Source organism: Austrofundulus limnaeus, unplaced genomic scaffold, assembly GCF_001266775.1.
Source record: "Austrofundulus limnaeus strain Quisiro unplaced genomic scaffold, Austrofundulus_limnaeus-1.0 Scaffold262, whole genome shotgun sequence".
NCBI classification, from domain to species: domain Eukaryota; kingdom Metazoa; phylum Chordata; class Actinopteri; order Cyprinodontiformes; family Rivulidae; genus Austrofundulus; species Austrofundulus limnaeus.
The window spans coordinates 532320-545918 of record NW_013952664.1 but is presented as its reverse complement, the minus strand read 5'-3'; the positions used below and the strand labels follow the sequence as shown (position 1 = coordinate 545918).

The 13599-nt window shown below is 39.0% G+C and overlaps 1 protein-coding gene across 1 annotated transcript; it reads left to right on the top strand.

Moving 5' to 3' along the window:
- Positions 1 to 3346: 3346 nt before the first annotated feature.
- Positions 3347 to 12702, top strand: cd36 (CD36 molecule (CD36 blood group)). The gene is made up of 12 exons (XM_014020665.1): positions 3347 to 3622; positions 3982 to 4142; positions 4246 to 4390; positions 7038 to 7193; positions 8820 to 8911; positions 9106 to 9155; positions 9235 to 9304; positions 9833 to 10020; positions 10126 to 10244; positions 10326 to 10399; positions 11939 to 11993; positions 12081 to 12702. Exons 1-12 carry the CDS (start codon positions 3500 to 3502, stop codon positions 12264 to 12266), a joined length of 1419 nt encoding a protein of 472 aa, XP_013876119.1. The 5' UTR covers positions 3347 to 3499; the 3' UTR covers positions 12267 to 12702.
- Positions 12703 to 13599: the final 897 nt, after the last annotated feature.

Below are 13599 nucleotides of genomic sequence, written 5' to 3'. Positions count from 1 at the left end.
TATTTTACCCACTGTATGTCAACAAGAAATACAATACAATGTATTTGTGTGTAAAAATGGAACATCTATTGTGCATTATATTTTAAAAAAACTACACTAATAAAGTTATTTTTTATCATTTATTAATGGTTGCTTTTAGAAAATTTCCTATTGTGTTGTTTCACTTCCCGTGAAGTCTTCCAGAAAACAAAACAGAAAAAGAACTATTAGGGTACATGATATCAAACTAGGTGTTTCAGTTTAAAAAAGCCTGCACACAAAGCTATTCCTTGTTTAGGTTTAGGCTATTATGAAGCGATTGAAATAGATGATTCATGTTGCAACATGAAGATCTTAGCTAGATTGTATAAACAGTGGGGAAAAAAGTAGTGTTGTGGTAGTTGTGGCGAGGGAATGGTGGTGCTGCCCTCCAGTGGAGACACCAGTCACCTGAACATGGCCAAACAAATTTAATTGAATGAAGTTCTTATCATTTATTGAAATAAGAAACATTTGAAAAGAAACAACCTTCACACAGTGGTTACAGGTTCTTAGATCTGTTGTAATGAAGCACACTTTTGCACCTCTCCATGAACTTTCGCTTTGTTTCGCAACACTTCCTGTCCAAGTTGCATTTTAAAACTTGAACTTGCATTTTTTTAAAAGGAGCACAAAGGCCTGGTGAGAAGCTGATGGGACAGGGTCAAGATGAACCTGTCAAAGAAATAAGAAGTGGAAACTTTTTTGTGTGTTGTTAAAATAAAACAAAGAATTAAATTCTGCTCCAAGAACAGCTACTACCATATTTTATATTGTAAAGCATTACTGAAGCAGCACATTAGTAACAAAACAGTTGAAAATCATTATTTACACCTTTTTTCTTTCAAGGGATTTAGATTAATCGAAAAGAAAAAAGGCCAAAAAYATGTTTGGGGAAGGATAAAGTTGTGAACATAATGGTAACTTATTAACATTCCAGCTGGCAAAGAAAGAGGAAGTTTTGTCTGCCTGAAGCCTTATTTACAATGCAAACAATAAAGTTAGTCAGAAGAGATTTGTRTTGTTTGGCAGTGTGGTTTGTTTACATAGATCTCAGCTACATTGAGTGAAGAACACAAAGCTGTGGTGCTGCCCTCCAGTGGAAATAACCTGTAAGTTAACAGTGGTTGCTGTGGAACTGCTTCACAAAGTTACAGCACAGCAATGCTGCATGTGTTTTCAAACACATCAGTACAACAAGCTGTTGATTTCATGCTGCATTGTGTGYCAGTTTGACTGAATATTATTTTCTGCTTCTCTTCACTTAGGAATCTCTCTACAATAGATTTGGCACCATGCAGACGAAATGGTACGATCCATGTTTAAATATTTTTTTTCAACTCCATATTTAGATTTCTCTTAAAAATGGGAATTTGGCAGATTTGGTAAATCATGTTTGCATTGCTCCTCTGAAYTGTCGCCTTCTAGTGGAGGAGGAGGAGTTTGTGTACCTGAATGGTGCTAGGATACCCCTGGTAGGGTCTCCCAAGGCTGATTGGTCCTAGATGACAGGCCAGACAATGAGCAAGGAGCTCATTGTCAGAGGTTACCTGGGCTCCTTCCTGGACACAGGCCTAGGTATGGTTTTGCTGGCAAGTGGCTGGCATCCATAGCACTTTGCACTTAACCCTTCTGACCTCTCCTGCAGGTGTGTGGCCCTARCTTACAGAAGYTGGCTAATCAAACATGAAATGTCACCTCTTTGGTGCATGAGGCTAAGATGTACCAACAGGCTCACCTCAATGCACAGTGTGGGATTTGGAACCAATCTCCTTGAGAAGGGCTGAACCTTATTTCACCAYGAGTGAAATCACACTCATGGTAAGAACAAGGGCTGATGTGGGTCTACTTACAGTATAGCACCATGCATTGGAGGTTTCTCTAGATGAGAGGGACTGGAGTGTGTTCCAATTACAGGGCTTGAGAAGAGGATCTGGTAGATGGAACCTTGGATTCAGGAGGAACAATGGGGGTTCTTTCATGGCTGTGGAACACTGGACCATTTCTTGGTCATTGCCAGGGTCCTCAAGGTAGCATTTGCTACGGCTGTGGTGGAGTGGTTAGGGGAGTCGTCCTGGAACCGGAAGGTCGCTGGTTCGATCCCCCGTCCAGCCATCTCAGTCGTTGTGTCTCGTTGTGTCCTTGGGTAGGACACTTCACCCACCTTGCCTACTGATGGTGGTCAGAGGGTCCAGTGGCGCCGGTGCATGGCAGCCTTGCTTCTGTCAGTGCGCCCCAGGGCAGCTGTGGCTACAGTGTAGTTTGCCATCATCAGTGTGTGAATGTGAGTGTGAATGGGTGAATGTCTGTTAGTGTAAAGTGCTTTGGCGTCCGGAGGGACTTGAAAAAGCGCTCTATAAGTTCAGTACCATTTACCATTCAGTACCAAACCAGTCAACACGTGTTTTATGGACTTGGAGAAGGTATTTCACCGTATTCCCTGGGGTACACTGTGCTGGGTACTTAGACCTGTACCAAAGGACCCCCAGTCTCATACACACAAGCAGTGCAACAGTCTGGTTGTATAGCAAGCAGTAAGTCAGACCCCTTCAGTGTGAGAGTTGGAGTCCATCATTRTTGCTCTAGTTTTGTATTTTATCACATTATATCATAACTTATTGTATTGTATAATTGATTTGTACTGTATTGTACCCTGATGTATTGTACCATTTTGAACTTTTCTTTGGACTATTCTTTGACATTTTAAAAATCACCCACCTGTCAATGAGTTACATGCTTACTAAACACAATTTCAGTTTGTCTAATATTACACAATGTGCCAAACAGTTTATGCTCATGGTTAGATACAGACAGCAGTAAAGACAGTCGAGCCATGTGAATTGCGACAGTATTATATCTCTTCTTATCAAACATTAAAAACCCATGTACAATCATTGGAAAAAATGATAAGCATTGTAAAATGATTGCCAATAAATAAMATTTATAAAATAATTTAAAGCAACAACAAAAATTCAAATTCTTGTACATTTTGTTAAAACACAATGAGAATAAAAAATAGATTTTTTTTTGCAAGCACGGGTTTTAAACTCAAGCAATAGATGAGCAGATTAAGATAAAAAAAAGATTAAGGTGACGCTTAGCTAATAAAATGATTYAAAGAGGAACTCAGACCATTATAATAAAACAAACAGGAAAAGAACAAAGTCTTATTGGTGCTGAGATGCTTTTCTATCTGAACCCTTTTTTACAGTTATCATCTAGCCCAAGAGTCCATGCTGATACCAGGAGTGACCCTTAAACCCACCCTTTGATTGCATAAGGCTGGGTCACTGCCAGGGGTGTGTGCACCTTTACCTGGCCTCAGCTTGCTCCGTCAGCTCCTCTGATGGTACAACCTGCCACTGCTGCCGGGACACAAACAAGCTGCGGCACGCGCCACGAGCWCAGAGAGACGGAGGGAGAACAGGCAGCCGAGCAGACAGACAGACACACGTAGGAAGGAGGGGAAACGTACACCACCATGGGCTGCTGTAACCGAGAGTGCGGACTCATAGCCGGAGCTGYGATAGGGGGTTTGGTAGCCATCCTGGGTGGCATCCTCATCCCTGTGGGCAACAGCATCATCCGGGGGACAGTGCACAAGGTATGGTGCTCAATTTCATCCTGGTTTGGAAGTGCAGGGAGTGACAGAGCATATGTGTGTGTGAAATWAGAGATCAAGGTGAATCAGGAGAAATACGATGTTTTAAAAAGCTGTTTCAAACTGTAAACATTTCTTGTGCAGAAAGCCAAACTGCAATTCTAGATGCCTGATCCATCTAAAGATCACCATCTGTTCTTTTTAGAAGACATTGTTTTCAGCATAGATTTCGATTTACTGTGAAGTCTTTTTTTTCCCCTAATAGGAGCATCCACCTTTTTCATGTGTCACGAGGGCTGCTGGCCTGCTGGCAGTCTTGAGGCATGTTAAAAATAGCTTGTCTGTGTGTCTGCTGGGTTTAGGAAGCCGTCATTGAACCCGGTACGACAGCTTATGAGACATGGTCAGCTTCGGGGACAAAAGTGTACAGGCAGTTCTGGTTCTTTGACTTGAAAAATCCACTGGAGGTTTTGCAATATGGGGCAAAACCAGCTGTAGTGGAAAAAGGTCCTTACACCTACTGGTGAGGTTCTTTTATTCATATTTTCTTATAAATGTCATGAAAAAAAATCCTAGTTCCTTTTCTGTCCTTGTTCAAACATCAATCTGTTTTTTAAAAAATTCAGGACAAGATATCTCCCCAAAGACAATGTCACGTTCAGCCCCAATCACACGGTGTCCTTCCTGCTACCTTTTGGTGCCATCTTCGACCCGTCCATGTCGGTGGGGACRGAGGACGACATGATCACCTCGCTCAACCTCGCAGTGGCTGTAAGTGTTGTWTTCCTGACTTAATTCGGCTCTACGGCTAATGCGTCTTTGATTAAAAATCTGTCACAAACGCTGCCAAAGCAAGCTGTGCTGGCTGGCAGCCTGGTTGTTTTTGGTCCACAAACACTTATTTTAGTGGTGATTTCTGACATTCAYGCTTTGTGATGGCTTGTTTGTGAAACATATATTTACCAAAAGAAATGAGTCTTTCTATATTAGCTGGGAAAACCAAATGGACAAAAAATGTATCTTTTTTTTCCTTGTTTTTAGTCATTTTGGAGCATCAGTGAAGGTCTCAGCCTTCATGTTGGGAACAAGTCCAAATAGCATGCAAATTTAATTAGGAGGAGGATTTAAGTTATTTTAAACTAGAGATAAAGTTAAAATTATTTGTTACCGTCCATGTATGCTTGAGTTTCTGAAAAACAAACCATTTAAAAAAATTGCTGGCCTGGATTTAGTTTCTAATTAGCAACATTAGCAAATATCGCTAATTTAGAGTGTTTCTCATGTTTTGGGGTGGCTAAGTTGATTAGCTGTGGTTGCCGTCTTGAATGGCTTTGTCTTCAAAAGTAAACCAGTTGTAAATATCCATTTCGCAATTACTTATTTGAAGTTTCAGTAAAATATATCTAGTGGTTAATACATTTTTTTTTGCTAACAAAGGTTGACTTTTACAGCTAACGCAAAACATTTAAGCTAAATTTTTTTTAGCAAAAAGTGGCGCTCAGAGTATGTGTTGAGAATGACTCTTAGCTAATACTAAACCAAATCTTAGCTCAATATCTTGAAAACTGGAGGAGTTAGTGCTGCTTTTAGCTTTGATAAGGTTGCTGTGGTAGCCATCTTGGATTAAGTTGACACTAAACATATTTAAGTTGTTTCTGAGGTTGCTAAGCTCAGACAAGTGAGCAAACATACAGGCAAAAACATTATCCCCTTCGGTGGTGGGGGATAATGAWACTAAGCTTTACTTTAGGACTATTTTATATTGTGCGCTGCATACATTCTGTTTGCAGGAATCAAGTTACTGTAGGTGCCAAAAAAAGAGAAAAAAATTGTGTACATTATGTAGTAAAGATTCTACTTGGTTATGGATGTCARCAAACATTTTCCCTCACACATTATGGTTTGATTCACCAAGTTTATGTTTTATTTAATGGTGCATGACGTCCATTCTGTGAACTGTGGTTCCATTTAGAAKAAAACAGGTGATTAAAGCATATACATCCATGAGAAGTGGGTCCGTGTTTTGATTGATAAGCCGAATGGGAGTGCAGAGTTTCCACATTATTCAGTTTAATGCTATTGAGCTTTTAAAATAGTAAGAACACCATTGCATACATTTAAGACTAACTTGCATTTTGTGCCAGTCACAAGTCAGTTCAAAGATTTATTTCCCATATGTAAATCTACACCATAATATCTGTGAAAGCATGTGTTTTAACCCCTCCAGTTTTCCCTTGAAGGCTATTTATCAGAGTGCAACATTCTAATGTTCACTAATTTATTTCTGTTTCTTAAGATACACACATTACCCACTGMCTTTCATGTCTGAGTTTTATTCTAACATCAAGTTATGAGTTTATTGTCTCATGCAATATCACGATATCTTGATGGATCTGTTAGTGTTTGGAGTAYGTTTTGAGAGTGACTTTTAGCAACTACTGCACCTAATTTCTGCTTAATATTTAAATTTAACAGGAGGTATAACCCTTTTTATGTTGACTAGTTGCTTAGCTGTGGCGGCCATCTTGAATTAGATTAACACCAAAAGTGAGTCAGCTGTGAAAGGTACAGCTAATAATTATTTTCCAAGGGTTCCATTAAAATCTGTTCAGTTCGTGGCACATTTCAGTTTAATTGACGTATTATTGGTTAGATTAGTARTTTTTGTCTTTGATAAAGTTGCTTCGTTGCGGCGGCTATCTTGAATCGAGTTGACTCCAAAGGTCAGTCAGTTGTAGATGTTGACACAGCTCCTTCTTTCCTAAAGGTTCACCGACAAATAAAATTATAATTCAGCTGTAAATAAAATAATTCAGACAAAATTTCTTGACTTTGATTCTTCTTTAATTCATACCGTTGCAGCTTAAAGAAACGCGAAGCTTCACGGCAGATGCTTATATATTCAATCTCTCAAATTTTTAAGCCCAAGGCTACCTCAGACTGCAGAATTTGCAAACCGTGAATCTCTGATCAGACGAATAAAGAGCACAAATCAAAGCTTGGATTACGAACATACAAAAATAGCACTGAGGTTTAATATTCAGCTCTGTGGTGACATTTGTGCACACTTCCTGCTTTAGAGGAGGAAAATGAGGAATGACTCAGAGGTCTTAATTCAACAAGGCAGTTTATTTTTGCCCTCATAAACAAGAGCGGAGGTGCGCTCTCCCTTTAAACTTTGACAACATTCAAACAAATAGAGCAAACACGGCAAGCGAGAGACTCCACGTCTAAGTGCCGAGTTTTGCAGTCATAAAAGAYGATTATTTTCAGCTTTATCTCCTCAGGCAGTAGCTCTATCTGTGTGTGCAGCAGTTTGGCATGTGTCGTCATGGAGCTGCATTGTATAACCAAGATATTTATCTGGAAACAACCCYACACCTATCAGGGTAAATGTATTGTATTCTGATTTTTGCAGGGAATGTACGCACTGGTTCCAACAGCACTGCATGGGGTTTTGGAGAAAATGATCACAGACACCAACTCCTCCTTGTTCCAGTACCGCTCGGTGAAGGAAATGCTTTGGGGCTACAAGGACCCCTTACTGAAAGGCACCTTGGGACTATTTCCAGATGTAAGGCCGCACAAAAACATGCAAGTAGTCATACGTTTAAAATGCAAATACAAACCCTGATTCTGGAAAAGTTGGGGGCAACGTGTGAGACGTAAATAAAACCAGAAYGCAATCATTTGCATATTTCATAAACACATATTTTATTAACAATGGAACACATCAAAATTTAAGGCTAAGAAAACAAATAAGTACCAATAAGAYGGCATCAACACATTAATGCAGCAAATAAATTGTTTCACTAAAACACACCAGTAAATGATGCAAGCATAAAATTTGGTACACAATGTAAGCACTGGCTAATTTTTAAAAAGGACTGGGTGTCCAGTCAAAATTTCAAAACGACCATCATTTTTCAAGATGGCTGCCAGTCATGGTTTTACATAATGACTGGTGTGCCTCTAGTAATGCCATGAAGCATTGTTTTGGCTTACTTTATTTAGAATCAATAAGCAAAATAAAGCTATATTTCTGTAAAACATTTCAAACAGCCTATATAAAAACAAAGATAGCAGCCAAAATGGCTGTAAATGCTAGGTGTAATTATCCTCTTAAATAAGCTCCTTTTTTTTGTTAACCAGCAAATTACAAAGTGTCAACATCGTGACCATAACTCATTGATCGTCTTAATTCCTTTTTTTTTACTGTCAGATCACAATTCACTATAAAATGTGGACATAACTGAAAATTTCCCATCTTTAGCTTTAGTCACTGAGTTATCAAACAAAACTGTTTTRTGGGAGTCATTTTGTTCGTCATGTTTTTTGAACTGATAAATAKAGCAGTATGAACACTGGTGATATATTTAATTAACTCTACTGCCCAGGAGGACATCATTTTAAAAAGAAATAAAGCATTTTTTTCTTTGTTTAAAAACTCAACGTGTCAGAAATGGGTACAACCCAGACATTTTATGAGAAAGTTACAGTGAGCGACTGTGCAAAATTTTTATGCGTGTATCAAAAACTGAAATATTTTTGTTATAATGGATGCAATAGGGTTCAGCATCATCTATGTCTGGATGAGAGCATATGCGCTAAAACCTGTATATCTTGTTCTGCATAAACTGAGCTTTTCCAGATGTGTAAGAAGTACATGTCAGACACYGATGCACCCCCATACCATCAGAGGCAGGCTCTTCAACCGTGCGCCGAGAAGAATCCCAAATTTTGACTTGTCTGACCATAGAACAGTTTTTCATCTCGCTTTGATCCATTTTAAATTAATTTTGGTGGCTGTGTTTCTGGATTCACAAATGGCTTCCTCTGTGCATGATAGAGCTTTAAGCAGTGTTTGCGGCTGGCACAGCAAACCGTGTTTGAAAGCCTTCAGTTGTGGAAATGTTCCTTAGCACATACAGTGATGTCAGAACAGAATCAGACCTATATTGACATTTGGCAGCACTTCTATTTTGAAACTGAAAACGAGCCTCTCTTGCAAAAAACAGGCCTAACTCTAGGTTTAAACATTGGTATMATTACTATTTTCCATTATGAGTAAAATATGGGTTTTTAAAAATGGCAAATCTTTGTACTTTTTTATTTACATTTTATGACCCCCCCCCAAATCATCAAATCAGGGTTGTACAAGTATTTAATAAATGTTTCTAATGAAATCCATCTTTCCCAGTACAACAGTACATTTGATGGCTTATACAGCATCCACACTGGCAAAGATGACATCTCCAAAGTGGGAATGATTGACACGTGGAGAGGAAGCAAGTGAGTCTAYCTCGGAGCAGTAAAGCAGAATTTTGAGTCTAAGGTTGAAAAACTTTATCAATATAAATTCTTTTAAAGCACATTGGTCAAATTAGACATATTTAGTTTGCACAAACTTCGTAGGGTTGGTGTAATTTTTATTTGTGGCTTTTAAMTCCAACTTCAAGTTCGAAACGTTCTGCTTTGTGCTACAGGAGCTTAGGGTTTTGGAACGACCCCTATTGTGACATGATTAATGGGACAGGTAGGCTTTATTCAAGTAAAACAATAAGTTTGATATTTTCTCACAAAATAAATGACCAGATTGTTGCCCTCTTTGTTAGATGCTTCCTCCTTTGCTCCCTTTGTGAACAAGAAGAAGCCTCTTTATTTCTTCTCGTCGGACATCTGCAGGTGACGAAACTTTTCCTGTTGTTGATCAATATTTTAAAGACTATTTGATTGTTTTTGTGCGGAGCTGGCCCTAGCCAATTTGTCACAAGATTTCCAGTGATGCCCCACCTTGTGCTATTCTCTAATTCTCACTGCCAGTTTACATACTTTCACACACCAAATTAAACAGTTTTGTATTTGAATATTATTTTTTTTATCTTTTAGGAACCAAGTTGTCCAATTTAAATAATTATAAATAATTTGAAACARAATACCAGAAGTGGACTGGACAGTTCTAGGGGATTCAGGAGTATACTACCCTGGAAAATTAGTAAAAGAGCTACTCAAAACCRTCAAAAACCTGAGTAACTAGTGATTATTATACAGACAAAATCAACTATACTCTGATAAAAAGTTATAAAATATTGTTTTCCGTTCCCCATTTGTGGCGCCCCCCTAGATGGACAGCTCTCTTAGCGTTTGCCTATACTGCCTATGCCACAGGCCTGCTTATGTCTGATTTTTTTATTTATTTATTTTTGTCTTCAGGTCTGTATCTGCCAGCTATGAGGAGACTTTAGACCTGAAAGGGATTGAAGTATACCGCTACACCCTCCTACAGTCCACCCTGGCCTCCCCTTTTGACAACCCCGACAACAAATGCTTCTGTTCAGACATGAAGTCCACCAAGAACTGCAGCATTGCCGGAGTGTTGGGCATCAGCTCCTGTCAAGAAGGTCTGTCATCGATCCAAACTGCAAAAACAAGCCTCACTATTCTGCTCCTCTGGTCACACACACAACACCTGACATTTTGATTTGTTATTTTGTGCCTTTGAACAGGAAGACCCATCTTCATCTCTCTGCCCCACTTTCTGCACGGCAGTCAGATACTGAGGGAGGAAGTGTTGGGTCTCTACCCCGATGAGGAGCACCATAAAACATTTCTGGATATAGAACCTGTATGAGCCGTTATGGACATTTTTTTTTAGAGCTGTAGCAAATTTTTAAAATGCTAATTTCTCTACTTTTTATTCCACCAGACCACCGGGTTTACTCTTAACTTTGCCAAGAGAATCCAAGTGAACATGATGTACGGACCATCGAAGGTGATCACGTAAGTACTGGTGCCATTGTTTTTAATTTTTTGATTTTTGAGTTTTGCCACAAAACCCAGACACTTTGTTCGAACTCCCATTACCGTGCAACAAATAGATGTCTCATATTAGCTTCTGAGAATGCTAGGACTGTAGTTTTACAAGCCGCGCACACAAAACTAGACTTTTATTTTTAAAACGTGGCTACACACTTGGTCACGAGTGATCAAAAATAATACTCACCAGTTGTTGCAGCCCACTGAGACCCCCGAGCCAAACAATGAATATGACTCTAACAAGAGGCAAATAAATTCACAGAAGACCAGAAAATGCATACAAACAAAAGAACTTAAGGGAATCCATGAAGAACAGGTGATTAACCAGTGACAACAGGTGTGTTGATTACTAATGGAGTACAGGTGGTAAGGAAGGAGCTTGAAACAAATAGAATTACATCATGAGAAAATCTGAGCAGTGCAGTCATTCTGAGCATACAAATGGCTTCGCCAAAATGTTGCTGGCAAAGCAGGGGTCTCTTCTTCTTCAAGTTTTACGGCRGTTGGCGACCAACTTAAAGGAGCGTTACTGCCACCTACTGGCCCGGATTATGAGTCAAACTGTAAGCTTACATTTGTAGGTATGTGTATATAAAAATAAATAAAAATAAAAATAAACCCACTATACCAAAAACTGGGTCAGCCAAGGATTTTTTGATGGTGGCCGCGGCCGCACCTGGCTCCGCCCCTGAGTACAGAGGCGTCGAATCCTGGTCCTGGAGGGCCACCATCCTGCATGTTTTAGAGGGTTCTTTGCTCCAACACACCTGATTTGAATGAATGGATGATTGATGGGCATACGCAGACCCTGAAGAGGTGAAACAGGGAAACAAGGACAACATGGAGGATAGCCACCCTCGAGGACCAGGATCGGACACTTTTTTTAATCTTTATTTCACAATAAAAAAATTTATAAAATAAGAAGAGAAAAATAGAATAAAACAAAAAAGAATAGTGTCATAATTATAATACAAAAAAAAMAAAAAAAAAAAAACAAATGTGAAGTAAAATTGCCAAAACAACCCTCAAGGGGCTTGACAAGCTGCAATCTCCAAAAAAAAAAAAAAAAAAAAAAAAAAAAATATTACATAAATTAAAAAAATTGTACATTACAAAAAATAAAACACTATGTATAAAAAGCAAAAGAAAAAAAAAGAAAGAAAAAAAATTGCTTTCAATAATCAAACCCATAAGGGAAACCAGAACTCAAAAGTAACAATCTGATTCTTCGCTTAAAAACTGAGTCATTGATGAAGTTGGGTGAATAGAATGATGCCTCTCATTTCCACCCCTCTAAATAAAAAACAAAACAACAATAAATCATRTTGAATTGGATTTTTTTAACAGTAAAGCATGAAATACTGCAACAAAGCAAAAAACACAAGCTCGAAAAATGTATATTAGCTCTAAAACATGTACAGTGGATTTTCATATAACAGGCATCAAACCAGACAAACAGAAGTCTGAGATGATATTCAWCACTAATGAGCTCTTTCCCTGCAGGGTGCTGAAGAAAGTCAAAGACTACACCTTACTTCCTCTTATTTGGCTTAATGAGGTAAGACAAAAAAGAAGAAAGCCATCACGAGTTGTCTAAATAAGAAACAGACGTCACAAAATGTTCCTCGCTCCTGTCTCCGCACAGACGGCCACGTTGGATGATGAAACRGCCGACATGTTTAAGAAAGAGCTCATGTCTCGGCTCCAGATGCTGGAGATGGTGCAGCAGGCGCTGCTGGGCGTGGGCCTCATCGTCTTCRCCCTGTGTCTCATCGCCTACATCGTGGTGAAGTGTAGAAGCAGCAAGGGCCCAAGCAAGACCGCCGCTTGATTGTAGTCCTGCGTTTGGCTGTTTGTGTCGATGAAGAGCACAGTGCCATCAAGCTGCTAAGCGACATCGAACCTTTTGATAGAGACTTGCACTTTTTTTTTCTAATTTCATTATTTATAACCTCTTTATGCGGAGGATACTGTGATTTACTTTTTAAAGCACAAGAGCAGAAAGTTGTTTTTTTTTTGGGCGGGGGGGGGCAAGTTTTAATTTAAATTCAAACACACTGTAACACAAACTCAATCAGGGATTTCATGAGGGAGAATAACTCCTCTCAACTGTCAGGTAATCCTTTAAATCTCCAAGAGGAGAGGAGAGGCTCTGTTTGACAACCTGTGACAGAAACACACACACAAAAGAATATTATATTGCGCAAATGTTCCCATCGTTTGCTGAACTGGTGTCTTAAAAATAAATAAAACCAGAAAAAAACGGAGTTTTTCGCTTTTCGTGTCACGTTCCTTCAGTCAGATTGTTCTCTCTTTGTGTCGAAATGAATTTAAAAAAAATCCTTTCAGCTTAAAAGTACAGCTTGGATTGTCAACGCTGATGCAAATTTCTGCAACAAGTGGGCTTTTTGCTTCACTTTGAGGGGTTTGGAATTCAAATAAAGACGGAGGGTGAGATTATAATTGGTACGTTTTTGTTGTTAAGGAGGAAAGAAGAGATCTTTTTGGTTTTACCCTTCTTTAAAAAACCTCATTAGACTCAAATATAKTTAATTCAACTGTTTGGACTGAATTATTTAACTCATTTATTAGGATTTGAACAGTAGGCCTACTTGTTTTTCTGAACAAGGGTTTTTTTGCAGTGTCACATTATCCCAAACATTATGTTAAAATTTCTCTAAGTCTAAAAGTCCCAAATGTGCATTGCCTCCTCATGAAAAGGTCACTGAAAGAACTTAAACGTGGCGACAAGTCTTTTTTACAAACTCCTCTAACTGCCCCAGATTTAGATGGCATATTTCAGCTCCTTCCACAGAAGCCACTTCAGAATACCCCATTTTTTTGTTGCTAGCCATTAGCGTTTTAGCCATGGTTTTTGAGTCATCATCACTACATTAGAAGGCCCGTGACCTCCAGCTGAGCCTAAGCTTTCTGACACTAGCTAGCACATGTTGCTCCAGAATGTCTTATACCTCTTAATGTCATTGTACCCTGCACAGGTTTAAGACACCCATGTTTTCTAGTAACAGTTGTTTTCTTTGTTGGGATAGTTTTTGGCTCTGGAATATAAAGCTGACATGATTTGTTGCCGTGAAGCCGTTTTTTTGTCTCATCTGCCCTAATTATGTTCTCCCTGAAGTTTTAAAGGGATCCCCGATTAGTTT